The sequence below is a fragment of the Babylonia areolata genome, chromosome 20, assembly GCF_041734735.1.
Source record: "Babylonia areolata isolate BAREFJ2019XMU chromosome 20, ASM4173473v1, whole genome shotgun sequence".
NCBI classification, from domain to species: Eukaryota; Metazoa; Mollusca; class Gastropoda; order Neogastropoda; family Buccinidae; genus Babylonia; species Babylonia areolata.
In genome coordinates this window covers 47,313,089-47,340,738 of record NC_134895.1, presented here as the reverse complement: position 1 = coordinate 47,340,738, position 27,650 = coordinate 47,313,089, and the positions used below count along the sequence as shown (strand labels likewise).

Genomic DNA, 27,650 nt, shown 5'->3' with positions numbered 1-27,650 from the left:
GCATTTACCCTCAGGCATCCCTGTTATTTCAAACGTTGACAAAAAGTTGAAAAGAATGAGCAGACGAACTTTTCCTGGTGCAACTAGTCGGAGAAAGCCTTCAAAAACAAAAGAACTACGTTTGACTATCGCACGATATGTAATCTTAAAACAGTACACACGTTGAGCTGGTCGCTTCTCGACTGGATCGTTCGCAGTTACCCATACCTACCCTATAGCATGCATGGCAAGAACACTGACTAAGAGTGAGAAGAATATTTCCAAGACATAAATCAAATGCAGAGTGCGAAATAAACTTCAGCTGATTTTAAATCCGCTCTAGTGTTTCGTTATAGGCCTATAAGGTCATCTTTGGGGATGGAGGAGGAAAAGGGGGGGGTGAGGGTAGGGGGTCACCAAAACACACCAAACGTTTTGTCTCTGTGGGTTGTGATCAAGTATCTGACGGGCATTTGTGAGTCAATGGAATAATTAACACGTCAGAATAAACAAAACAGCACCAAACGTTTCTCGCGAGACCGAGTGTGTCAGTCGCCATTTCCTGATCAAAGAACAGCGTAGTCATTACCGTTGCAGCTGGTGGAAGAAAAACAACAATGGCAGATGGACAACAGTAAGTTTGGTGTTGTGAATAGTCAGCTACATTGAATTTTGTATCGTCAATTCTTGTCGAACAGTATAGTCCATGTCTTCAACAGTATCGCTGTCTCATGTGTTTTTCACCCTAGTTTCCATTTCACAAACGAAAGCTGGTTTACACAGACGCAGATGAATATATATATGTAAACAATGGTCATATTTGTTATATTCGCACAGACAGTTTTACTTCTTTTTTTCATATCTGTATAGAAAATAGCCATTTTTTAGAGCGTTGAACAATGAATATTTGAATAACTTAAGGCTGTCATCTGGCGTAAGCCTGAAAGTAGTGAAAAGACTTCATTATTTCAAAGTGGTTTTTTTTTTTTTTAAACAAAATTACTTATATGCCTTCATGATATTTGTAACATGTCTATTTTCAAGGAGATGATGATAATGTGTTTGCAGTGAAGATGATTTGGCCACCGCCATCCTCAAGAGAAAGGAGCGACCAAATAGACTTCTGGTGGAAGAGGCCATCAATGAAGATAACTCTGTGGTTTCACTTTCACAGGCAAGTGTAGAAAATGTGTGTTGTGTTGTGTGTGTGTGTGTGTGTGTGTGTGTGGTGGTGGTGGTGGTGTGTGTGTGTGTGTGTGTGTGTGTGTGTGTGTGTGTGTGTGTTTGTTGTTCAATTCAATTCATGTTGTTTAGAGCCCAGCCGACCGTTTAGGCCATGTGTTTGTTGTTGTTGTTGTTGTTGTTGATTAATGTATGTGTGTACAATACTAAAACAAAGTCAACTATTCATCAGGATGCACTTTAATATTTATTGTGTCTTTGTGCATTATGTTACGTTATATGTGGCTTGACGGACAATGAGAATATGATTTACTGGTAGTATGTAAAATGTGATGTATATATACACATGCCCATGTGACCATGAATCGATTGCTGTGCCACAGGCCAAGATGGATGAACTGCAGCTGTTCCGAGGTGACACTGTGCTCTTGAAAGGGAAAAGGCGGAAGGAGACAGTCTGCATCGTCCTGTCAGATGACACAACTAATGATGACAAAATCAGAATCAACAGATGTGTCAGAAATAATCTGCGTGTACGCTTGGGTGATGTGGTCAGGTTGGTAACAAATAAGGATGTGTGTATGTGGTTGTGGATGTGTACATAAATATGTATTTGTGGGGGTGTGGGTGTTACACTTGTGTCAGATTCTCACATCTTTTTGTTGGTGTTGTTTTGGATAAAGCATTAAATGATATTGTACTTGTAGAGTCTCACTCTTATGAGTGATTGACTTCCCTTCTTTTGTTTAGATGGTTGTTACTTCCCTTGTTTTGTTTACTGTACATAGTTACCATTTCTGTTCTGATTAACTGCATCGCCCAAAATCACATTAAAAAGTTGTGGGACCTATCCAAGGGTTTCCTGAGTTTTTATTCATGCAGTAACCGTTTGTTGTATTACTACAAAATTATTGTTATTTCTAAGTCTGTTAAGTTTGATATTTGATTGCAATGGGAGATTTTGGCTGAACACTGACAGTGGAATTGTTGTGGAGAAATTAGTTTGGAGTGGAGGTAGTTATTTGTATCTTAAAGTATTTTTCATTCAAAACTCACTGATGTTTACCGGGACACTAATGTATGTATACAGTATATATATATATATATATATATATATATATAAATTTTTTTTACAGCATTCAGGCATGCCCAGACGTAAAGTACGGCAAACGTATCCATGTTCTGCCCATTGACGATACAGTTGAAGGGATCACAGGGTAAGGAATGTAATTCTGAAGTGTCTTTGTCTGTGTAGATCATGGACCGTCATTACATGAGCAGATGAAATTATCCTTGTTTATGACTGTTGGCAGAGGAACTTGCAAACATAAACTCAACATTACTACCACACCAACTGATTGCTAAAAAAAAAAAGAAAAAAGAAAAAAAGAGAATAGTACAAAGATTTACTTCTGTTTAGATGTTTAACCATCCTGCCTACGTCCCTCCCCATTGTTCTTCTGTCATCTCCTTAAAGAGTAACGACAGCAGTGACATGCAAAATATCACCGGAAGAAATCAGTGTGTGCAAGAGTCGGAGCCTGTGAATGTGATTTCGTGAAAGAAATTGAAATTACATACATATATTACACAGTTTTGATCTGGATCTTTGTTAAAATGGTGAGGTTCACATTCAGCAACAAAAATTGAAAGAGGAGCCTGCATTCTTGTCCTTATTTACCTCCCAACCCACCCCAAAAGATAAAACTCTTAAGATATGATAAAGACACAAAACAATGAAACAACAAACAAAAACAAACAAATTCACAGATTGCAAATGGACTTGAAATGTAAAACAGTGCAATGCCATGGTTTCTTTGCAGTTTAAGAGTCTGAAGTGACGTTGGTCAAAGGCAAGGCTATGGTCATGTTAAACTCGTAAACAAACACAAACTGTTTTGTCATGAACATAGTATCAGGACTTGATAACCCTTGGTGTCGCAACAAAAGATGGTTGTACCATCTGTCATGTCATCTTTAAAAAAAATTTTTTTATTGTAAACTTTCTCAGTGACCAAGTAATAATCAAGAGGAGAAGATCAGACAGTATAAGAATTGTAACAATGCATTATTTTGTATTTTGTATTTGTATTACTCTTTTTTGTCGCAACAGATTTCTCTGTGTGAAATTCGGTCTGTTCCCCCAAGGTAGAGCGCATCATTACAATGAGAGTGCCACCCCCCCTTTTTTTTTGTATTCTTTTTTTTGCCTGCAATTTTATTTGTTTTCCTATCAAAGTGGATTTTTCTACAGAATTTTGCCATGGGCAACTCTTTTTGTTGCCGTTGGTTCTTTTATGTGCGCTAAGTTCATGTTGCACACTGGACGTTGGTTTATTGTATCATCCGAATGACTTGCATCCAGACTACCACTCAAGGGCTAGTGGAGGGGGAGAAAATACTGGCAACTATGGGATTCAAACCAGTACGCTCAGATTCTCTCGTTTCCTAGGTGGACGCGTTACCTCTAGGCCAACACTCCAGTGAGGAGTGTGTTGCTTTATGTTCTGAAAACATGAAACCTTTGCTTTGCTTGATATATCTCCCTCTTTCCTTGTTTCTTAGGAACCTGTTTGAGGTGTATCTGAAGCCCTACTTCCTGGAGGCTTACCGCCCAATCAGGAAGGGTGACATCTTCCTTGTGCGAGGTGGCATGCGGGCAGTGGAGTTCAAGGTCATTGAAACTGACCCTGCACCTCACTGCATTGTTGCTCCAGACACAGTCATCCACTGTGAAGGCGAACCAGTGAAACGTGAGGTGGGTGTGGCTGGCTTTTTTCTAGGGTGGTGCTCTAGGTGTTGTTTCATTGTTATTGTTGTTCTTGTCTGTCGTTTTGTTTCAAGGAGTGCTGTGAAAGCAAGCTGATTTAGCTGCAACATTTGCAGAAGTGTTTTGAGTGTTGTAGCTGGAAGTACGTTAAGAGTGACGCAGACTTAGCGCTTGATTGATATGTGTAGGCATTGAAACATGCAAAAGGACACACACTTTCACATTCATTCTCCCACGCTTACACACTTACATACTCATGCTCACACACACACACACACACACACACACACATATGAACACACACACACATATTCATTTTCAGTGCTGAATAATGTCAGTTGAACAAGGTAAGCTATGTTTTTTTGGAAGTGATAAACAATGTTAGCTACATAAAATGTTAATTTGTAACAAGAAGAGAAAATGGGCTAGATAAGATTGATTATGATGTTCTATTTGTAAGAGGAAGAAAAAAGTGTGAGGAAGGTTGACTTTGATGTTGTGCTTCCAATAGGAGGAAGAAGAAGCACTGAATGAAGTGGGATATGATGACATCGGAGGCTGTCGAAAACAGCTGGCTCAGATCAAGGAGATGGTGGAACTCCCCCTCAGACATCCGCAGCTCTTCAAGGCCATAGGGGTCAAGGTCAGTGACCCATCCTCTTGGTGATCTTAATGGGGTTACTAGAATGAGAGGGGAAACAGTATGCAATTGTGTGACACAGAAGAAAACACTGTATGCTCAAAAGTGATAAAGGCAAGTGTAAAGATTTGTGGTTTCCTTGTCAGAGAATGTTTTGTGTGTATTTAGGTGGGTTTTTTTTCATATGATCATCTGCATGTTCTGCTGTGCAGCCCCCACGTGGGATTTTGCTGTATGGACCTCCTGGAACAGGTAAAACTCTCATAGCTCGAGCGGTCGCCAACGAGACTGGTGCCTTTTTCTTCCTGATCAACGGCCCTGAGATCATGAGCAAACTGGCTGGAGAATCGGAGAGCAATCTGCGCAAAGCCTTTGAGGAAGCAGAGAAAAACGCCCCTGCTATCATCTTCATTGATGAACTGGATGCCATTGCTCCCAAGAGAGAAAAGGTGCGACTGTAGCTCAAAAGTGGGGGAATGTTTAGATTTGTTACAAGGGTGCTTTTCTTGATTTTGTTTTGTTCATAGTGAACCTGTGTAATAAGCCTGTTTCTGGATGTCTGTGAGTATATATGTGTGCATGGTAAATTTTAACAAATTAATTTTTTTCTGGATGTGAGTATGTGAGATTGAATGTTTTATTGGTGTGTTCAACTGGAAACATTACCAGAACTTGTGCCTGTGGCTGTTTAACGCTATGTGACCTGCCTTTGCTCAGACACACGGAGAAGTGGAGCGCCGCATTGTGTCCCAGCTGCTGACTTTGATGGATGGCCTGAAACAGCGCTCTCATGTCATCGTCATGGCTGCCACCAACAGACCCAACAGCGTAGACCCTGCCCTGCGTCGTTTTGGTCAGAATCTCTTCTTTGACTGTCGTCTCTTCTCTGACTGTTCCCTGATGTCCATTCTTTTGAGTCATCCGTGGGAAGATAGGTGCAGTAGCTGAGTGGGTAGACTTTCATTTTGAGTATCCCTTAGTTTGATCCTGGTAGCCTGGTTGTTTAACCAATTGCCTGCTGAACATTTTGTCATTTCCATGTGCTGAGCGAAAACTGGGGGTTTAGTGCATAGCTTCCTCAAACACAAAGATCTGTCCTTGAAATTTTGCATAATGATTACTCATATACTGTACTTTAAGTAGATGATAGATATGTTATAATTCCTTTGTATAATTGTTATTATTATTGTTCAAAATCTGAGTAAAAAAAAATTCCTGCTTCACAATTAATTCCAGGGTTTCCAGTCAAAGTTGTTTTCGTTGGGTGGCTGTGGTCAAGTGTTGCATCAGAGCTTGATGGAAAGAGATGCTGGCTGGCTGTGTGTTGGCACTCGGCCAACAGATACCGCCCTTCCCTCTCCTTACCCCACTGGTGGCCAGTTTGACTCACCACCCCTCCCCTCATCCCCTCCTATTTCTAGCTACACATATAGTCTTAGAGTGACAGTGTTCATTTGGCAATATGTCCACTTTCACTGCCAGTGTACTCTCGCCTGCTATAGACTCAGACTGATCAGTCTCGGACACAAAACTTACAGCCGTGACAGTTACCATAATTCTCCAGATTTGCACTTGATTCATCATCTCACCACTACACACTTTCTTCCCCACTGTCCATATCTTTCAGTATTTCTTGAGCCACTCCCAAAGCTATAGATTGTCGAAAAATGAGGCAAGATTGATCTTTGCTAAACAACACTGTTTGACCAACCGTGTCTGCCACGATGTTTTAAAGTATGATAATCAAAGTCCAATTTTTTTGCCTTTGAGTATTATATTGGAGTATATCTTTCAGGTCGATTTGATCGTGAGGTGGACATTGGTATTCCTGATGCCACTGGTCGCCTGGAAATCCTGAGAATCCACACCAAGAACATGAAGCTTGGAGATGATGTTGATCTGGAACAGGTTAGTCATTTTCTGTTGATCTTACTGTGGTCACACTAATCTATCTGTGTTGGGAAGTACTTTGCTGATGGCCAGAATGCGTTCTGTTAATGAACTGGAGTTAGCTGATGTTTTGTTGTTCTTGTTTGAATTCATGTTTGACAGGTTAATAAAAACAAACAGAAAAAAAGAATGTGACCACAGAACAATCTAACATTGATGGAAAAGGCTGTGTTTAATGTGTCTGTAATTAAGGTGTCTGTAATGTATGTGGTTGAGGTCCTGTGACAGTGTCTCTACATACAGAGTGATCCATTTATTTCATGATTTACTCATTTTTACTGATATTTCATGTTGGTTACTGAGGAACACTGGGGTTGTTTTGTGGTGGTGGTTTTTTTTGGGTTTTTTTTGGGGGGTGGGGGGGGGTTGGACAACAGCATTTCAGCACAAGAGATTTCTTTCTTTCTGTATTCATGGGCTGCACCCCTCACATTTGCTGATATCTACAAGCACACTTTTTGGTCTACAACCATGTTTTTTCCCCACAACATAAGCAGCCATACTCTATTCTTGTACTGAAATACCCAAAGAGTGACTATATCTGGCCTCTTCTGAAACAACTACACTGGTTGCCAGTACAGTCCAGGACTGAATATAAGCTCTCCACATATTGCTTTTATGCTTTATCTGGTTCTTCACCAAACTATCTTTCTGATCTCCTCACCATTTACATTCCAACAAGACAGCTATGTTCATCAACAGACAGTCGCATTCCCTCAGTTTTGATTGTCTGGTCAAAGATTTGAACAAAACAACTATGTTGATCATCAGTCACATTCTCCAAATTCCCTCTGTTTTGATTACGTCTTTTGGTCAAAGATCCTTTATATTCACAGCTCCCTTCCAGTGGAACTCCTTGCCATATGTGTTAGACACTCTCAGTCCATTTCCACCTCCTTCTTCTTCATTCGTGGGCTGCAACTCCCACGTTCGCTCGTATGTACACGAGTGGGCTTTTATGTGTATGACCATTTTAACCCCGCCATGTAGAGAGCCATACTCCGTTTTCAGGGGTGTGCATGCTAGGTATGTTATTGTTTCCATAACCCACCGAATGCTGCTGACATGGATTACAGGATCTTTAACATGCGTATTTGATCTTCTGCATGCGTACACACACGAAGGGGGTTGAGGCACTAGCAGGTCTGCACAAATGTTGACCTGGAAGATCGGAAAAATCTCCACCCTTTACCCACCAGGCGCCATTACCAAGACTCGAACCCGGGACTCTCAGATGGAAAGTCCAATGCTTTAACCACTTGACTATTGCGCCCGTCCATTTCCACCTTCAAAACCAACCTCAAGACTCATCTGTGTAAAACTGCCTTTAGTTGATCTCCTGATGCCTGACACAGTGTGGGTGTGTGCTCGTTTCTGTTTCAGAGTGTGTTGTTGAGGTGTTGTGTGGAGGGGATGGAGGAAGAGTGGGACTGGTTTTTGGGTGCTGTAGTTTGGTTTTGCATTGTTTGGGCGTTGTAATGTACATGATTGGTTTTGCATGTTCAGATTGGTTTTTGGGTGTTTATTACGAACATTGAGTTTAGTATGTACTTTTGATGCGATGTATCATCATAATTTGTCATGTTTTTTTTTTTAATTGGAACTACTGTAATCGGAGTAAAACCACTTGATTAGGCACTTTTTAATAAACTTATTATTGTTTTTATAACTATTATTCTTCTTATTATTATTGAGTAAAATCATTTGATTAGGCGCTTTTTAATAAACTTATTGTTGTTTTTATAACTATTATTATTATTATTATTGAGTAAAATCACCTGATTAGGCCCTTTTTAATAAACTTGTTATTGTTATTAGTACTATTATTATCAGTTTCAGGGGAGCACGAGATGAAACAGTTGACATCAATTCTGGCATGTGCAGGTTGCAGCAGAGACACATGGCCACGTGGGGGCTGACGTGGCTGCACTGTGCTCTGAGGCAGCCCTGCAGCAAATCCGAGAGAAGATGGACCTCATTGACCTGGAGGACGACACCATTGATGCTGAGGTCCTCGACTCTCTGGCTGTGTCCATGGACAACTTCCGTGTATGTACTGTTCGAACTGGAACACTGCAAGTAGAGTGATTACTCAGTGGACAGATCAAAAGTTTATGTACTTTTTCAGAATTTGTAACCAGTTGAGTGCGTTTAAGATTTCAGCTGACATCCTGCAAAAAATGTTGCCATAGTGCCTATAAGATGTTCTGTATGTCCTCTAGTTTTTGTATTTGAATGAAACGTGGAACACGTCGAGTCTGGTCGCGGATTGATCAAAAGAGAATTAATGGCACCACTGATCGGAGTGTGGGGCAACAAGCCCCTAGAAGCCACCGGAGGAGGTGGTGGAGGTCTGGAGTCGACCAGAGGGAGCAGAGGAAGTGGAGGAGGCGGCGGGTTGGTGTTGTTGAGAGAGCCCGAGGTAGAGGGCCCAGAGTGTCCGCAAATTGATTGCAATCGCACCTTAATTTTAGCCCAATCGAGACATGATCGAAGTCATAGTTTGACACAAAGCAGGAATGCCAAGAAAAATAACTTAGCCATCTGAGGAGCACAGGAGCAGGAGTCAAGATGGCTGCCGGAAAAAGAGGGTGCAAGTCAGGGATGCAAAAGGGAGGTAACCTTCTTCCAGGAGGGTATAGGCCGTAGCTACTTTCGTTTTCTCCACATAGGCGGGTAGCAGTTTGCACAGGACAGGAATGTCAGACCCCTGCCGGAGTCTGCACTAGTGGGTCATGGTTAAGTGTGTTAGATAAATGTTATTTTAGGAAGAATTTCCTTTACCCCTGAATCCTCAAATTTCCCTGGCGAGGGGAGAGCACTTTTTTTTTCAATTTTTTTTTGTACAAAATTCTCTGGCCCCGAACTGGTTTACGGTTTTGATGTTTATTATATATATATATGTGAATAGATTTTTTTTAGATATAAAAGTTTCATGTTTGCGTATTGTGTAAATTTGATATTCATTAGTATTTTGACCTTTTGCACTTTCTACAATTTTCTTTCTCTCTTCAGTAAACTTAATAAATAGTAGTACTCAGGTACTACACACGTAGCTTGATGTTTCAGGCGGAATGTAACAGGTTGATTATTTTTTGTGGGCTGTTTATTTCTAAAATAAAACTAGTTTTGAATGTATGTGTATAGGACAGAAATGTTAAGGTTGTCAGATTAGCTCTTTCTGAAAATGTTTATGAAGATTGTTTCGGATTGTTTCATCAGTGAACTTAGAAAATATCAGTGTGAGGGCTGTGTCTGTGCTTGTGAAGATCGGTGTGTGTAGTTTCAGTTCCTCTCACTGTCTTGCTGCAGTGGGCCCTTGGCAAGAGTAACCCCAGCGCTCTGCGTGAAACATCTGTGGAGGTTCCCAACGTCACCTGGGATGATGTTGGTGGTCTGGAGAACGTCAAGAAGGAACTGCAGGAGCTGGTGCAGGTGTGTACATACCGCTTTGATGTTATTGCCATCACTGTGCCGGTGCAGGTGTGTACATACCGCTTTGATGTTATCGCCATCACTGTGCTGGTGTGTACATACCACTTTGATGTCATTGCATTACTGTGCCGGTGCAGGTGTGTACATACCACTTTGATGTTAGAGCCATCACTGTGCAGGTGTGTACATACCACTTTGATGTCATTGCATTACTGTGCCGGTGCAGGTGTGTACATACCGCTTTGATGTTATCGCCATCACTGTGCTGGTGCAGGTGTGTACATACTGCTTTGTTGTTATCGCCATCACTGTGCCGGTGCAGGTGTGTACATACCACTTTGTTGTTAGTGCATCACTGTGCTGGTGCAGGTGTGTACATACTGCTTTGATGTTATCGCCATCACTGTGCTGGTGCAGGTGTGTACATACTGCTTTGATGCTATTGCCATCACTGTGCCGGTGCAGGTGTGTACATACTACTTTGATGTTATCACCATCACTGTGCTGGTGCAGGTGTGTACATACTGTTTTGATGTTATCACCATCACTGTGCTGGTGCAGGTGTGTACATACTGCTTTGATGTTATCACCATCACTGTGCTGGTGCAGGTGTGTACTTTGATGTTAGCGCATCACTGTACCGTGTTTGAAGTTTGAAAGCATGGGGTTTTGAAACAATTACAAATATTGCTAGACTGTGCATAGTAAGAGAATGGTCTTTGTGGTGAAAAAGCTTGTTTTATGTGCAGTTTGCAGTGGTCTTTATTCATCATTATTTTGGTTTGCCCAGTGAATGATGCAAGAGAATCAGCAAGCTAATTGATCATACATTTTTGAAGAGCATGTACAGTTCTGTCCCAGTGTCATTTTGCTTTATATTTTTAGACTGTCGCTTAACACTGTTGTTGCCGGAAAAAGAGGACGCTAGTCAGGGGGGCAAAGGGGAGGTTACCTACTTCCAGGAGGTTATCGGCCGTAGCTATTTTCGTTTTCTCTGCATAGGTGAATAGTAGTTTGCACAGGACAGGAATGTCAGACCCCTGCCGGAGTCTGCACAAGTGGGTCACGGTAAGTACGTTACTTAAATGTAATTTTAGGAAGAAAATTTCCTTTTTTTTGCTGTTATTGTTTTGTTTGTTCTGTAAACCAGTACGTGGCTTAATACTGTTTATATATTTATTTATTTTTATCTATCTGTGAACCAGTACCCAGTGGAGCATCCGGAGAAATTCCTCAAGTTTGGCATGACCCCCTCCAAGGGTGTGCTGTTCTACGGTCCCCCTGGCTGTGGTAAGACCCTGCTGGCCAAAGCCATCGCCAACGAGTGCCAGGCCAACTTCATCTCCATCAAGGGCCCTGAGCTGCTCACCATGTGGTTTGGCGAGTCCGAGGCCAACGTCAGAGACATCTTTGACAAGGTAGGACCGTTGAGGTATACAGAAACTTTCAAGAATTATCACACTGTAGTGGGAAACAGATGACTTCAACATTCTTTTGAGATAACAAAGTTTAGTTTTCAGTTGCTGCCCCATATTTTTGGATGGATTTTGTTTGGTATTGTTGATGGTAATCAAAAGGATTAGAATATCTTTTTTTTTATTACATATTTGAGCAGATTCAAGCCTGTAAACTCAAAGTCTGGCTACTGATCATTGTTGTTGACATTCAGTTGACTTTTACCGTTCAGAAGAATCGACCCAATGTAAAGATTGGTGTCTGGAAAGAATGTCTCTCCACTAGAAAATTCATTCATTTGTGGATGTCAGTCTCATTGCCATCATGTGTCATGACATGCGTTAATTGTGTTGAGGATTATTTCACAGGCTAGATCTGCAGCTCCATGCGTGCTGTTCTTTGATGAGTTGGACTCCATTGCCAAGTCCAGGGGGGGCAATGTTGGAGATGGGGGTAAGTCTTGTAGTTTGAATTTGCACCAACATGATATGTAAAAAAAAAAAAAAAAAAAAAGTTTTCGGAAATTAAGAATGTTCAGTGGAAAAGAATAGAATGAAGCAGTTATCATGCTGACGTGTCAGCTGGACATTCACTAAGCCTAAACAATAATCATATTACACATACTTTACAGTGACACAATAATTATAGATTTGGTTGTGTCTGTGGCCTGCAGTGAGTGTTACAAGGATTTCACTCACTTCCACACCACCATTAAGCATTGTTGAGAAAAATCAGAAAGGATTAGATTATATTTTCAAATAACAGAACCTGCCCCACAATGGAAAAATAAGAAGAACTGATGCATCTCTGCATGCATTTCCTGTCAAGTTTTGAGGCACTGCTAAGGGATGGTATTCAGATGGGAAAGTTCTCGTTTTTAATTGTGTTTCATTTACAGTGCCTAAAATGGCCTTGTTGTTCTATTTCTGCAATAATGGGAACTGATAATCTAACAACAGTCTTGTGTTCTTCCCTGTCTCTGGATTCTTGATAAGCAAAATGGGTCAGTTTTGTAATTCATCGTATGTGGATTGCAAATCTGAAGTCCTGATCTGTTGTACAGAGCACCAGAAGAGATGATGATGATGATGATATGGATACCTACAGCAGACTTACAGCGAAGTCTGTCAAAGTTCATTCACTCACTCAAAACATTGCTTTTCCAAATATATACACATCAATCTACAACTTGTTTGAAATGAATAAGTGAAAAGACTAAAATATCCCATTAATTAAATTGTGCAGTGACTATCACCTGTTTGGATTCTCCATTCGAAATAGTCAAATTTCTTGAAGATGTATATAAGTTTCAGAGCCTTCTATACACAAGTTGAGGTTGTATATCATTCAAAATTAAACTTGATGATCCGAAATAATAAATTACAAGTCTGCTCAAATGCATTACATTTTTGAATGTCACAGAACAGTACAAAAAAGAATATTCAAATATTTTTAACATTTTGGATTCCATTTCTCAATGCTAGAAATGTTTTCTTTAAAGTTTGAAATATTTTACTCACCCTATCAAGTTAACAGAGGTCAATAAACGATGCTGTTGCCTTTCCACTTTCTAGCAAACTGAGAACTGACAAAATTACAGTCTCTGGTTCTCCAAGGAAAGGTAGAGAACTCACTTTGTAAAAAAAGGCATCAAGATGCAGCACATCCATCCTACATGTATAAAACTTTGCACATGAAGTAACCACACTGAAGCATGGATCGTTATAACTCCCCAAAGGGACACGGACATGCATGCACACACATTCTGTCTCAAAACAAAGCAAAGATTACAGTTTCACCCTGTTACAAACAGTTTTGGTGGTGGTGTTTTTTGGACACTTTTGCTTATTTTCCATAGTCTCCCAGGAAACCCCTAATTACACTGATTGAAAAACTAAGATATTATCTTGCTATCAGTTCAGCTGAAAAATGTTTGCAGATATTCTCGATGCATTAATTCTCCCCCATTTTCTCACAGGTGGAGCTGCTGACCGTGTGATCAACCAGCTGCTTACTGAGATGGACGGCATGAGCGCCAAGAAAAATGTCTTCATTATTGGTGCCACCAACAGGTACGCAGCATTTTCTTCATGTTGTCTGGTAACCCTTTATTGATGTGATTGTCACAGAGCTCTTCTTCTCACAGACAACCACACCTACACTTGCATACAGAGCAGGTGGATACCAGCAACCATGAATCCCACATGTTCACAAATCCATCCTCAGAGAAGACCCAACCAATGCTGGCAATTTTCTGAGACCGTCTTGGGCTTCTGTTCTTATTCAGCCTACATATGGTGCTCATCCCCCAATGGTACAAACTGTCTTATTTGTGAAGCCAGACTTAGTCATCCTGCCTGGAGCAGAGATGGTTACTGCTTCCCTCCAGCAGCAGCAGCCATGTGGATATGCTTACCCTGAAAACGTTGTCATGAAGTCTTGACAGGGGAAAACCAAAATATAGCTGATATATTGTCTTGGGAAGTGCTGTAAAAAATGTTTCGCTGATATTGTTGTTATTAATCCAAGACCTTTAGTGTGCATGGTGTTTGTTCAGACCAGACATCATTGATCCTGCCATCCTGCGCCCTGGGCGTCTGGACCAGTTGATCTACATCCCTCTGCCAGACGATAAATCTCGCGTGCAGATCCTGAAGGCCAACCTTCGCAAATCACCTGTCGCAAGGGTATACCTCCTTTTGTATCTCAGTGTCACTTTTTTTCAGTTTTTAGTTTCAGTTTCTCGAGGAGGCATCACTTCGTTTGGACAAATGGCGCTTATTGAGGCCTCAAGTGCATGCTTATATATTTGTGTACCTATCAGCATTGATTTCTTCTACAGATTTCTTCTACAGAATTTTGCCACAGGACAACACTCTAATTGCTATGGGATCTTTTTCAGTGCGCCAAGTGCGTGCTGCTCAAGGGACCTCAGTTTATTGTCTCATTCGATTGACTGTACGCACAGTTTGATTTTCCAGTCAAACTTGGGAGAAAGGGCGAGAGCGAGATTCAATCCCACACCCTCATGAACTCTTTGTATTGGCAGCTGAGCGTCAACCATTTTGCCACCTTCCTCCCCTCAGTATCGCTGCTGCCACTTTGTTGTTGATGTTGCTTGATAAGGTCTTTGAAGAATTCACATAGGTTCAGGCGAGTACTATCAATGTGACTTACTGACTTACTCAGTGGCGCCTGGTGGGTAAAGGGTGGAGATTTTTCCGATCTCCCAGGTCGACATGTGTAGACCTGCCAGTGCCTGAACCCCCTTCGTGTGCATACGTACGCAGAAGATGAAATACGCACGTACTCAGAAAAAGAAAAATCACCCATATTCAAGTAGTGTTGGCTGAATGCTATATGTCAGTGTAGGTTCCTTTTATGTCTGGTCATCAGCAGGAGATCAAATACACACATTAAAGATCCTGTAACCAATGTCAGCATTTGATGAGTTCTAGAAACAAGAACATACCCAGCATGCACCCCCCCCCTGAAAATGGAGTATGGCTGCCTACATAGCGGGGTAAATAAACAAAACATACACGTAAAATGTTAAATGTTACATTTTTGTCTGAGTGTGTATGTGTGAGTGCCTGAAATCTGATTGAATGACACAGGAAACGAATGATGAGCGTTCAATAGCAGCCATCATTCAGCTCTGCCCAGGTAGGCAGCCTGTTGTGTAGATGACCCTGTGTTTGTAAAGCGCTTAGAGCTTGGTCTCTGACCGAGGATAGGCGCTATGTAATTATCCATATCAATCAATCAATCAAGCAGTCACTTATTTTATGTTTGTTCAGTACTGCATCTTGATGATTATCTTGTGGAATGATTTGCTTCCAGGATGTGGACCTGGATTACCTGGCCAAAGTGACCCAGGGTTTCAGTGGAGCAGATCTCACGGAGATCTGCCAGAGAGCTTGCAAGTTAGCCATCCGACAAGCCATTGAAGCAGAGATTCGTTATGAACGTGACCGTGCTAACAATCCAGACGCAGATATGGTGAGTCTTCACAGTGTAGCTGCTTTCACTGTGTGCTTCCAGTTTGTTTTCTGAAAGTCCCACTTTCTTTTTTTCGTCTGTTCTTGGTTTATTCATTTTTATTTGATTGGATAGTTTAGTTCTTCTGCTGCTTCTCTTCTGCACGAGCCTTTTCTGTGAATTTTGGGATGTGGGTAAACAGTAATTGAAACATTTTGCTTCAGAATGGACCGCATGTGCTTATGATTGAATGTTGAGCAGAAGCAGATATTTCATAATTTCTGGCCTATAAGGCACTGCTGTACATAAGGCGTACCCCCTGAATGTAAAGAAAAAGTTATATCTGCTAATAACGGATGTTGTTTTTGGAGTAGTTAGTCATCTTTGGAAAACTGGCTCGGAATCTGACTTGCTTTTGACTGCTTGTTGGCTTAGTTACTCTATTCGTTCTGCTCTGCTGTCTGCTGTTTTTTATACTTAACAGTTTTTTTGGGTTTTTTTTATACAATTTTATAGTCTTCAGTCGACAGTACACTGTTGTAAAGCCCCAGTTTATTAACTTGTTCAGTCAAAATCCAGTCTGCAAGCCATGCTTTCAGCCCCTGTCCACCAGTTTGTTTAGCGTTCTACTTTAGAAAAATGATCAGTTCACTTCTGATTTCTTGACTTTTGCACCATAGATTTAATTCCCAACTCAGACACCGGTCTTTTCTGATGGCTGAAGGGTGAACTGCAATCATGTTCAGTTGAAATTTGTTGTAACATGCGATTTGGTTTCAATTAAAAAAAAAAAAAAAAAAAAAAAAAGTTTTTGTTTCAATTTGATTTGATGGTGAACACGAACCTTATTGAATAAAAAATGGTAAGACTGAAGTGTTGCTGTTCATTGTGATCATAAGCGTTTATTGTGATCAACAATGTTGTCATATAATTTGTTGTGACAGGTGGCCCCCAGTGATGGTCTAAGTTAAGTTTTCAGACACAGATAGAGCGCATACAACCAGTAAACATAGGGGTCAGATTTGAGTACAAAAAAGTAGTGCCTTATAGGCTGAAAATTACAGTAGTAAATATATTAGGGGTCATATTTGAGTAGCACCTTATATGCGGAAAATTACAGTAGTTAGTGGAGTACATAATAGCCTGTGCATTGTAATAATCTTTTCATGATATAATTAAAACTTTCATAACCACAAAATGATTCATAATATGGAAACTAGATATAAACCAACAGACAGATGTGCAGCTTGCTTTTCATGTATGGGATTTTAGAAGTGATTGATCAGTGCAGGAACTTGGAGGAAGGGAGGACAAGCCTGTCGTTTGAAGCTGCCCAATCGGGTAGCTAGTGTGTGATATAAACAGCAGGACTGGTCTGCCAGCCTTTGGGCTGAGCTTATACTTTAAGGAGCTTAGCAAGGATAGAGAATATGCCACAGGCCCCTACATGGGGCTTCTGTGATACATATATTACACAAGGCTTCTGTGATATATATATTACTTGTAATTATTATTTTTTATGTTATTTGTTTCTACTTTTGTTTACAGATACCCAGTTCTTTTTGCTTTGCTTTTTTTTTTTTTTTTTTTTTCTCTTTTGCTTTGCTATCATTCTCTTGGCTGAAACCATATTAATGTAAATATGTGCCACAGGAAACTGAGGACTACGACCCAGTTCCGGAAATTTCACGTGCTCACTTTGAGGAAGCCATGAAATTTGCTCGTCGCTCTGTGAGCGACAACGACATCCGCAAGTACGAGATGTTTGCTCAGACCCTGCAGCAGAGCCGAGGCTTTGGAGGGAATTTCAGGTAACGGATGGAGGGCTTTGGGTTTTACAGCAGCAGTCTCTTCTCACATGTGTTTCGTGTACAGTGAAAGCTGTGTTCTTAAAGTGACGTAAGCTTAAGTCTGGATTACATCCAGGGAACTTTGCCAGGGCGCTTTACCGTTATGTTTACCCATTTTTAGACAGTCAGGAAGTGTTTCCATTATAAGTCCCATCTTCCACTTCCACCTTCCCAAGCTGTTTGAGATTCTCCTAATTTTGAAGAGGTCAGTCATAGAAACTGTTAATTAAATTATCTCTTTTTCCTGAGGTAGAATTTTTATTAAAAAAAAAAAAAGGAGGAAAAAAAAAGATTTCACATGAAATTTCAACACAGCTGTTATCTATACAAATTGACTGATTTAGGCTGAGGATAACAATCTGATTGCTGCTTCTGCCCACATTTAAAAAGGAAAACAAAACAAAAAATGTGCGCAGTCACACACAAAGAAAGCAAAGTAGTTCAGTAAAAAAAAAGTGAAGGTGAAGTTCTTGCAGGCAGTACAAGGTAATATCTTATTGACATGACAAGAGTGAACTTTGCAAGTTGTGCTGTTATGATAGCAGACCAAACTGTAATTTAAAAAAAAAAATTTTCATGGGGTGGGAAGGGGGGGGGGGGTGACTGGATTTCTCCTGTTCAGTAAGTTATCTTGTCAGTGTATTAGGAATCATCCTTGTGAGTGAGTGGATTTCTCCAGTACAGTAAGTTTCCTTGTTGATATAACAAGAATCATGTGTGAGTCATGGAAAACTTCACCTCACTTTTTATGAATTAATATTTCTTCTCAGATCTTTGCATAGAGGAATTTGGTATGACTGATCACACATACTTTAAAACTAGGAGACGTTGTGAGTACTTCCTTTCATGCAGAGACCATCCCTTTGTCAGTCATTCTGCTGAATTCTGTTTTCATTGGTAATGGGTATAGTTGTTTGAGCAAGTGTATTAGTAACGGTAACACTGCTAATCTTGTATAATTCAAAGATAATTTTCATGTAAATGAAGCTGTTTGGACGGTTTTAACCATTCATAGAAATGCCTGGACTTACCTGGCTTCAGTCAAAGTATGTTTTATGTTACAGTGGGTTCCCTTTTCTTTCACTTTTCTGATACTGGTGGGTTTTTTTTTTTTTTAATGCACACATTTTTTAAGGCACATTATCATTAAAACAATCAGGACTGATTCTCTCAGTCTGTGGCATCATAGCTTATCTGGTAGTGGCAGGACAAATACTGAAGATAATTCAAACATCCAAGGTAAGGAAAGTGAATGAGATTGCTTATCCTGTTAAACCTTTGAACTGAATAAATAAGTTAAAAAAAAAATAAAAAAGTAAAAAAAAAAGTAAAAGTGACACGTTTTTTTTCTCTGTGCAGGTTTCCTGGTCAGGCGGGCAGTGGTGGGGGGCAAGGGTCTGGCCAGGGGGGATCTGGGGGATCTGGTTTTGGTGCCGAGGATGGAGATGATGACCTGTACAGCTAGAGGAACAATGTCCAGTCTTGAAGACGGCTTGACCATTGACGGATTGTGTGTGCACTGGTACTTCGACGGCTGATTGCTAACTGTGTCAGCTGTGTCAGTTTCCTTAGCTTCCATACCCCCCCCCCCCCCTTTTTTTTTCTTCTTTTTTTTTCCCCTCCCTCTCTTCAGCAGCAACAGAGGGGAATGGAGGCCAGTTGTTGCTTTGTGGATGTGTGACACTGAGTGCAGAAGAACACAAACACTGCTCCAGTAAAAAAAAAAACATACTGTGCTTCATCATTTCTTCAATGTACCCTACATTTCTGGCCCGATTCTTTCAATCTTTTGTACAGATGGTATTACTTGGGACAAAGATAGCTTGATTCCTCCAGTGTACACAGCATTATTAGTGCCTCGCTTTGTTGCCAGTGGGGCGTCCCCACCCAGATTGGAAACTTGATCAAGGACATATGCAACATTAACAAATACGCAAGTCTTACTACAACATTTGATACGCAAGTTTTGCTGGAAAGTTTATCGTCTGTCTCACTTATATGTTTGCAGCAAATCATGATGAAAAGGAAACAACAAAAAAAAACCCAGCAGCAAACAAACCAGCACAATTCGGTGCTTGGAGCCTGAAGGTGAAAAATTAAGAGACTAATAGCTCTGAGTAGCTTGCCATATCTTTGTAGTATGATCCAGGTGTTGTGAAAAACAAAAGAAAATCATGCTCATTTTATTTGCTTCTGATCTGGTCCAGGTGCTTTGTATAAAAAAAAAAAAAAAGAAGAAAAAAAAAGAGAAAAAAAAAAGAATTAACACAGGTATAGTAATACAACATGCTTTTTGTGTTTGTGTCCAGTTTTAAAATGCCGATTTCTTTCAGCGCTGCCATAAGGTTTTATTTTACATGCTTTCTGTGTTCACATTCTGTTTTGAAATCCCAGTGAATTGCTGTAAGTCTCTTGTTGTTGGCTTTTTTTACATGCTTTTTGTGTTTGTGTCCGGTTTTAAAATCCTGCTTCCCGCTTGACTGCCACAAGTTTTCTTTTTCAACATGCTTTTTTTTTTTCTTGCCTTAACAGTCTGTGATTCTTTATGATTTTTTTTTTTGATCATTTTTTTTCAAAAGGTTTTGATTTTAATGGTATTTTAAACTGGAGGCGCCATGACAGATTCGGTAAGGCGTTGGGCTTCTGATCCAGTGATCAGGGTTCGATCCCACATTTAGACCTGGTGTTGTGTCATTTGGAAAGGCAGTTCTCCCCTGTTGTCCTCACCCCACCCAGGTGTGAATGGGTACCTGACTTCATTTGTGGAAGGTCGGAATGGCGGAAGGAAAGGGTTGGGCCCCCACCTTCCTGTGCCCAGCCCTACACACAGTGGATATGAATTCACTGCCTTCCTGTGCCCAGCCCTTGACACAGTGGATATGAATTCACTGCCTTCCTGTGCCCAGCCCTTGACACAGTGGATATGAATTCACTGCCTTCCTGTGCCCAGCCCTTGACACAGTGGATATGAATTCACTGCCTTCCCATGCCGAGCTCTTTACACAGTGGATATGAATTCACTGCCTTCCTGTGCCCAGCCCTTGACACAGTGGATATGAATTCACTGCCTTCCTGTGCCGAACCCTTGACACAGTGGATATGAATTCACTGCCTCCCTGCGCCCAGCCCTTGACACAGTGGACATGAATTCACTGCCTTCCTGTGGGGAGCCCTTGACACAGTGGATATGAATTCACTGCCTTCCTGTGCCGAACCCTTGACACAGTGGATATGAATTCACTGCCTTCCTGTGGGGAGCCCTTGACACTGGATATGAATTCACTGCCTTCCTGTGCCCAGCCCTACACACAGTGGATATGAATTCACTGCCTTCCTGTGCAGAGCCCTTGACACAGTGGATATGAATTCACTGCCTTCCTCTGCCCAGCCCTTGACACAGTGGATATGAATTCACTGCCTTCCTGTGCCCAGCCCTTGACATAGTGGATATGAATTCACTGCTTTCCTGTGCGGAGCCGTTAACACAGTGGATATGAATTCACTGCTTTCCCATGCCCAGCCCTTGACACAGTGGACATGAATTCACTGCCTTCCTGTGCCCAGCCCTTGACACAGTGGATATGAATTCACTGCCTTCCTGTGGGGAGCCCTTGACACAGTGGATATGAATTCACTGCTTTCCCATGCCAAGTCCTTGACACAGTGGATATGAATTCACTGCCTTCCTATGCCGACCCCTGGACACAGTGTATATGAATTCACTGCCTTCCTGTGCTGAGCCCTTGACACAGTGGACATGAATTCACTGCCTTCCTGTGGGGAGCCCTTGACACAGTGGATATGAATTCACTGCTTTCCCATGCCAAGCCCTGGACACAGTGGATATGAATTCACTGCCTTCCTATGCCGACCCCTGGACACTGTATATGGATTCACTGCCTTCCTGTGCCGAGCCCTTGACAGTGGACATGAATTCACTGCCTTCCTGTGCCCAGCCCTTGACACAGTGGATAAGAATTCACTGTCTTCCCATGCCGAGCCCTTTACACAGTGGACATAAATTCACTGCCTTCCTGTGCCGAGCCCTTGACACAGTGGATATGAATTCACTGCCTTCCTATGCCGAGCCCTGGACACAGTGGATATGAATTCACTGCCTTCTCATGCCAAGCCCTGGACACAGTGGATATGAATTCACTGCCCCAATGACCATAACAGGCTTTGGGATTTTAAATCTTTTAACCTTTTTTAAACTAAAGATAAGAATAATAGCAAGAGGGAGGTTAGATGGGAAAGGGGAACTGACAGAATGAGGGAGAAAAGTTGACTTGATCAGTATAATTTTTGACTATGTGTGTAAACAAAGTGAGTCTGTGTAATTACCTGTTATCAGCTGTCTGTGTGAATGGATTTGTGTTTGAGAGTGTGTGTCCATGGTAAACGTTTAAATTTTCTTTGCAAGCGCAAGTAGTTTTTGAACCAAACATGCTAAGACGGTAGATATGAAAAAGACATTTCAAGTCATTTCCTTTATGATGATGGGATAAGTCGGGTGAGAGATCCATGGTCAAGGTCATTATTTGGCAAAACAGAAGCAGCTCAAGAGAGCTTGCATCTCCCATCCAATTTTCATCAAACTAGGTATGGTAACGTGCCATGGTGATGGCTTGATTCTTGTGGAAGTTCAAGGTCATGTTTCAAGATTACAACCTGGCATACTAAAGTAATAGGAAAAGCTTGTAGATTTATACAAATGAGATGAGGTCCCCCCCCGCGCTCACTTTGTTGTTGTTTTTATTGCTAATGAAATCTGTATTCCCTTCGCACATTTATTGCATGATGTTTTTAAACATGTAGCGATCATTACCAAAATGAAATTTTGGGGAATATCATGTTTGTGCCTATGACTATTTTGTGCAAAATAAGAAAGTGAGTGTTTTTGTTCCACTGTTGATGCCTTTTTCTTATCTCTCCACTGGAAATAGGAATCCTGTGACTGGATTTGGATTGTGTGTGGGGGGGAAGAAAGGAGTCCTGACAGCATTGAATTTGCTGTTGAAGAGGGGTTTTCAGCAAAGATTTTGGAATTTGTGATTTAAAATTCTGGCACTGTCAATTGTGACAGCTACTGTGAGTCATCTGATTGATGCAATTAAAACGTTGATGACAGAACCAAACACGAGTGCTCTCTTCCCACTTATTAGTTATAATTCCTCATCTTGTCTTCTTCTCCTTCTTCTACTGCGTTCGAGGGCTGCAATTCCCACGTTCACTCGTAGGTACATGAGTGGGTCTTTGTGTGTATGACCATTTATATCCCGCAATGTAGGCAGCCATACTCCGTTTTCGGGGGTGTGCATGCTGGGTATGTTCTCGTTTCCATAACCCACCAAACGCTGACATGGATTACAGGATCTTTAACGTGCGTATTAGATCTTCTGCTTGCATATACACATGAAGGGGGTTCAGGCACTAGCAGGTCTGCACATATGTTGACCTGGGAGATCGTAAAAATCTCCATCCTTCACCCACCAGGCGCCGTCACCGTGATTCGAACCCGGGACCCTCAGATTGACAGTCCAACGCTTTAACCACTCGGCTATTGCGCCCGTCCTCATCTTGTCTTTTTGCTAACATGTTTTGTCTTTTTCCTGTGAGAGAAGCAAATAATATGGTGTTCCAGTTAAGACAAAAGAATTATATATGGATTTATAATACACTGAAACACCAGCTGCTGTGGTGAAGTAGTTAGTGTTGCAGACTGATAATAGTAAGATGCAGGTTCAAACCCTGTCAGAAGTATGATATGAAAGGTGTTCCAGGGATGCCGAGACTGTCCTGCTCATTTTCAGAACTTACACACACCCTCTGATTTCTCCTTTTTGAAACAAAAAGAAGCATGTTATCATTTTTAGATTTATCAGCTTGTGGTTGGTGAATTAGGAATTGGAGATTTGGGAATAGGCAAATCAGGTGACACCCCCAAGATACAGCGCATAAAGGAAAATTATAAAATCCTCTACAGAAGTTTCGCTCTAACTTTCAGACCTGCAAGTCCAGTCAAGTTGATGCCAGAACTTTACGAAAGGAACAGCCTTTTCAGAAAACTAAGTGCAGCTCCACAGCAGAATCAGCATTATCTTCATCCTCAGTTTTTTGAGGAGGCAACACTGCATTTGGACAAATTCATATATGCTACACCACATCTGCAAGGCAGATGCCTGACCAGGAGCATAACCTAATGTGCTAGTCAGGCTTTGAGTACATGCATATATATTTGTGTACCTATTAGTGTGGATTTCTTCTACAGAATTCACATATATATCAGTAACATGTACACTTGTACACACAAACACACAACATATATCACACGAAAATTTAAATAAAATCAAAGCTACAGTCACTGGCGTACACACCCAGTTGAACAAAACCCTCAGCCCCCACAAAACCAAACCACTGATTATAAGCCACCCACTCCCTCATGCAGGCAAAACATCTGCACTACGCACTTGACTGCTGGTGAAGTTCAGGGGGATTCGGTGTCACAATCTTTTTTTTTTTTTTTTTTTTTTTGCTGCCCCATCATCTGCACCGTTTCAGTGGCATTAATCCCACGCCACTCATTTAGATTCCCCCATACACGCCACACCTGGGTTCGTCCGTCGCAGTTCCAGCGTTGGCAGACCACAGGGAACCATCGATGTTAGGTCGCCAGGAGGCCACACATCAGAGGAGACCCTGCACTGCTGCTGACACCACCTACTAAGCCCCCTACTAACGACAATAATGGCTTAGTCACAATCTTGTCAGTGGCTGTGGGGATGAATGAGTTCATATAACTTTCATGTTCTTGCACATGGAGCTCATAAACCTGTCACTTCTGTCTGACTGTCTACTACTGTCTTCATGTAATTGATGTATTTCATTTGTCATAATTGTTTTGAGTCTTGAGCTGGGTGGAGGTGAGGGGGTGGGGGCGGGGGTTAAATCACAGCTCAGCCGCCAATATTTTCTCCCCCTCCACTAGACCTTGAGTGGTGGTCTGGACGCTAGTCATTCAGATGAGATGATAAGCTGAGGTCCCATGTGTAGCATGCACTTAGCGCACATAGAAGAACCCACGGCAACAAAAGGGTTGTTCCTGGCAAAATTCTGCAGAAAAAATCCAATTCGAAAGGAAAAACAAATAAAACTGCACACAGGAAACAAAAAAAGAAAAAAGAAAAAAGGGTGGCGCTGTAGTGTAACGATGCGTTCTCCGTGGGGAGAGTAGCCCGAATTTCACACAGAGAAATCTTTTGTGATAAAAAGAAATACAGATATACATAGTGGATGTAGCAATAGTAGTAATCGTAGTAGTAGCAGGGTAAAGTCCAGTTTTAACATCCTAAATTCAGCAACCTGTTTTATGTGCATGTATGTAACAATATTACCATTAGCAGATGTTGTGACCCATTTTCGGCGGATTCAACTCTTATTTTGTATGTTATTTTACTCCATTTTCATATGGATTCAGTCACTAAACTAATGTACTACCATCTTGCTTTTTCCACTTTGGTCCCACAAACCATGAAAATGTAACCAGTTGGTGCAATAATTTAGGATGCTGACATTAAGTAGTAGAAGAAGTAGCAGCAGCAAGATAGGGACAGGGCAAGCTTTTTTTTTTTTTTAAAGTCCCTTAAATTCCTTGTTTCATAACATCTTTTGGGAGGAAATTTGGTCAAGGTTTGACGCTTCCTTATTGTCCAGTTGATTCTTGAATAAATTAGTAGATGGTGTTTGTTTTAGATGAAGTGGCAGTTGATTCCAGACAATAATAACTTGATTACTGGAGGAAAGTGGCTGAATGGTTAACTCACTCAGTACGGCCAGTCCTCTCTTCTCCTCTACACAGGCCCCTCGGATGTCCAGTGGGTGTCTGAATGACCCAACCTTTAGCTTCCGTCGTCAGAATTGTGGTATTCTTTGCCAACATTCACGTCTTCAGTATAAGAGCCTTCCGCTTGCAATATTTTGATGATGGTAATTGGGGTGAAATGCTGTTAACGTCGTCTCTTTAGCCGTTCGTATGGAGAGAGTTAAGATGCTCATCTGCCAATACAGAGAGCCCGTGAGGGTCTGGTTTCAAATCCCGCTCTCGCCCTTTCTCCCAAGTTTGACTGGAAAATCAAACCAAGCGGGTGTCATTCAGATGAGACGATAAACCGAAGTCCCGTATGCAGCACGCACTTGGTGCACTGAAAGAGAACCTATGGCAACGAGAGTGTTGTCCTCTGGCAAAATTCTGTAGAAGAAATCCTGCTCTGATAAGTTACTCAAATATATGATTTTGATATGGACACATGCACTCAAGACCTGACTAAACGTGTTGGTTTATGCTGCTGGTCAGGCATCTGCATAGCAGATGTGATGTAGCATATATGGATTTGTCCGAACGCAGTGACAAGAAACTGAAACTGAAAACTGAAGCAAAACTTTTGTTGTATTTGAACGTTGTATAAATTGTTTCTGTCAGTATTTCTTGTGGAACTGTAGTGAGGTGCAGAGAAGAACTGATCCCAAGACACATCAACATGACCGCTAAAAAGTCAGTATATATGTCTCATTGAGGGCACACGTAAGCGTAAATGTAATAATATCGTAGCAGACTACACATGCAGCCTCGTTTTCGATATCACCGTTGTTTTCCTTCGCAACGAGTGATTGACGTCACGCACAATAGATTTTGGAATCGATCGCCAATTTCGCAATCAGCAACGTGTTAACAAACTTGCGGCGTCCGCGTTCGTTAGCGTTGCTGGTGTTTTCAGAGCATTAAACTCACTGGTGTACTGTAGACTGCAACAGCGCTTCTCATGATCGAAGAGTTGGGGGGGAAAAAAACAAAAAAACCCAAAAACGTGGGAACGAAATTCTTCCGAGTTCCGAAGTGAAAAGAAACGAAGAAAGCATGGTTGATGGTGATCTCAAGCTTAGATAGCGGTGATGTGACGCAAAACCATCACATTTACATAATATGGCTACGAAAATTGTTGTTTTGTGGGAGTTTGGACGCAATCACCATTATGATAGAAATGATAATAATCCAAATAATAATAATAATAATATTTATTTTCAGTCTAATATCACTGATCATCTCAGATGAACAGACTATATATAAATAAACGAACGGACGCAATTTATCTGGGCTGCCGATACGAGGGGTGTGCGATGGGGCGCAGTCCACTACCGGGTGTGTTCACATCTCCAGCTTGGCCACGGTCCGGCTACCGTTGATGTCCCCATGAATACACCCGACCCGCAGTCCCAGCCATCTACGACACTACTTTCCAGTGTGGTTGGGGGGGAGGTGGGGGGTGGGGGTGGGGGGGGGGCGGGGGAGGGGGGGGGGGGGAAGAAAAGAGTGGGGTGGATGGGAGTTGAGGAGTAGGGGTGGGGGTGCTTGCTGGTAGGCAGGCCGGTGTGCGGGGACAAAACAGAAGTGTTTGATAGTGGGGGGGTGTGGGGGATTCTATTCTTTCGTGTCACAGGCAGGAGGCCAGTCTGGACTTGAAGCAGTCATGCAGCGACTCGTTGTCTGTGACAACATCCTGGGACAGTGTGTTCAATTCCGGGATGGTGCGAAAGAAGAAAGACATGTCTGTACAGAGTCCTGCTGCAGGCAGGGATGTCCGGCAAAGTCGCAGGTGTTTTTTTTTCTGGAGCTCAGCCTGCTGTCTGATGATCTTAGTGGTAGGCAGACTGAGTTGATTGAGAGGAAACCATGGTGGGACATTTAAAACGTCTCCAGGCGAGCTTTTTTCCGTCTGACTTGTAGGGGGTACCCCTTGAGGGAACTGAGAATGGAGTTGATACATGACGTCTGTCGACTCGGACTGATGTCCGCAGTCCGTTAATGACCGGGCTTTGTCTTCTTGTTTCCCACTGTCTTGAGGTTGTGCCGAAGAAAGCCAGAGGCATGGGGTTGACATTTTCGCGCGCGTGTGTGTGCTTGCGTGCGTGCTTGTGTGCGTGTGTGTGTGTGTGTGTGTGTGTGTGTGTGTGTGTGTGTGTGTGTGTGGTGGCTGATGAGTAATGTGTGCATGAATGTCCGTGTCGCGCGAGTATGTCACGATCAATGGACATAAATGGAACTTCCACTAATTGGTTCGCGGTCAAGAATCAGAGTCAGTGTCAGTTCAAGTTGATTCTCGAGGGGACGTCACTGAATTTAAACCAATGACACTGTGCCATATGATTTTTATTTTATTACAAAGTTGTACTGCGTTGATGCAAATCCATATATATATATATATATATATATATATATATATAAAACTACTCCTTTATGTGTGTAAGTGGTGAAATGTATGTGACCTAGGCCTATATATATGACTGAAAGTGAATGTTTTACATGTGGAAGAAGGTTGTGAGTTTTGGTTGGATGGGTTGAATGTATTGGAGT

General features: G+C 41.7%; 1 protein-coding gene across 1 annotated transcript; it reads left to right on the top strand.

Annotated features, from left to right (window-relative positions):
• Positions 1 to 398: 398 nt before the first annotated feature.
• Positions 399 to 20,179, top strand: LOC143294665 (transitional endoplasmic reticulum ATPase). Its single transcript, XM_076606048.1, has 18 exons — positions 399 to 613; positions 1,048 to 1,153; positions 1,545 to 1,717; positions 2,298 to 2,378; positions 3,727 to 3,919; positions 4,443 to 4,574; positions 4,784 to 5,020; positions 5,289 to 5,424; positions 6,367 to 6,479; positions 8,406 to 8,570; positions 9,834 to 9,956; positions 11,162 to 11,374; positions 11,780 to 11,864; positions 13,390 to 13,483; positions 13,969 to 14,098; positions 15,255 to 15,413; positions 17,046 to 17,203; positions 18,602 to 20,179. The coding sequence occupies exons 1-18, from the start codon at positions 597 to 599 to the stop codon at positions 18,705 to 18,707; spliced, it is 2,421 nt and encodes an 806-aa protein (XP_076462163.1). The 5' UTR covers positions 399 to 596; the 3' UTR covers positions 18,708 to 20,179.
• The last annotated feature ends 7,471 nt before the right edge of the window (positions 20,180 to 27,650 follow it).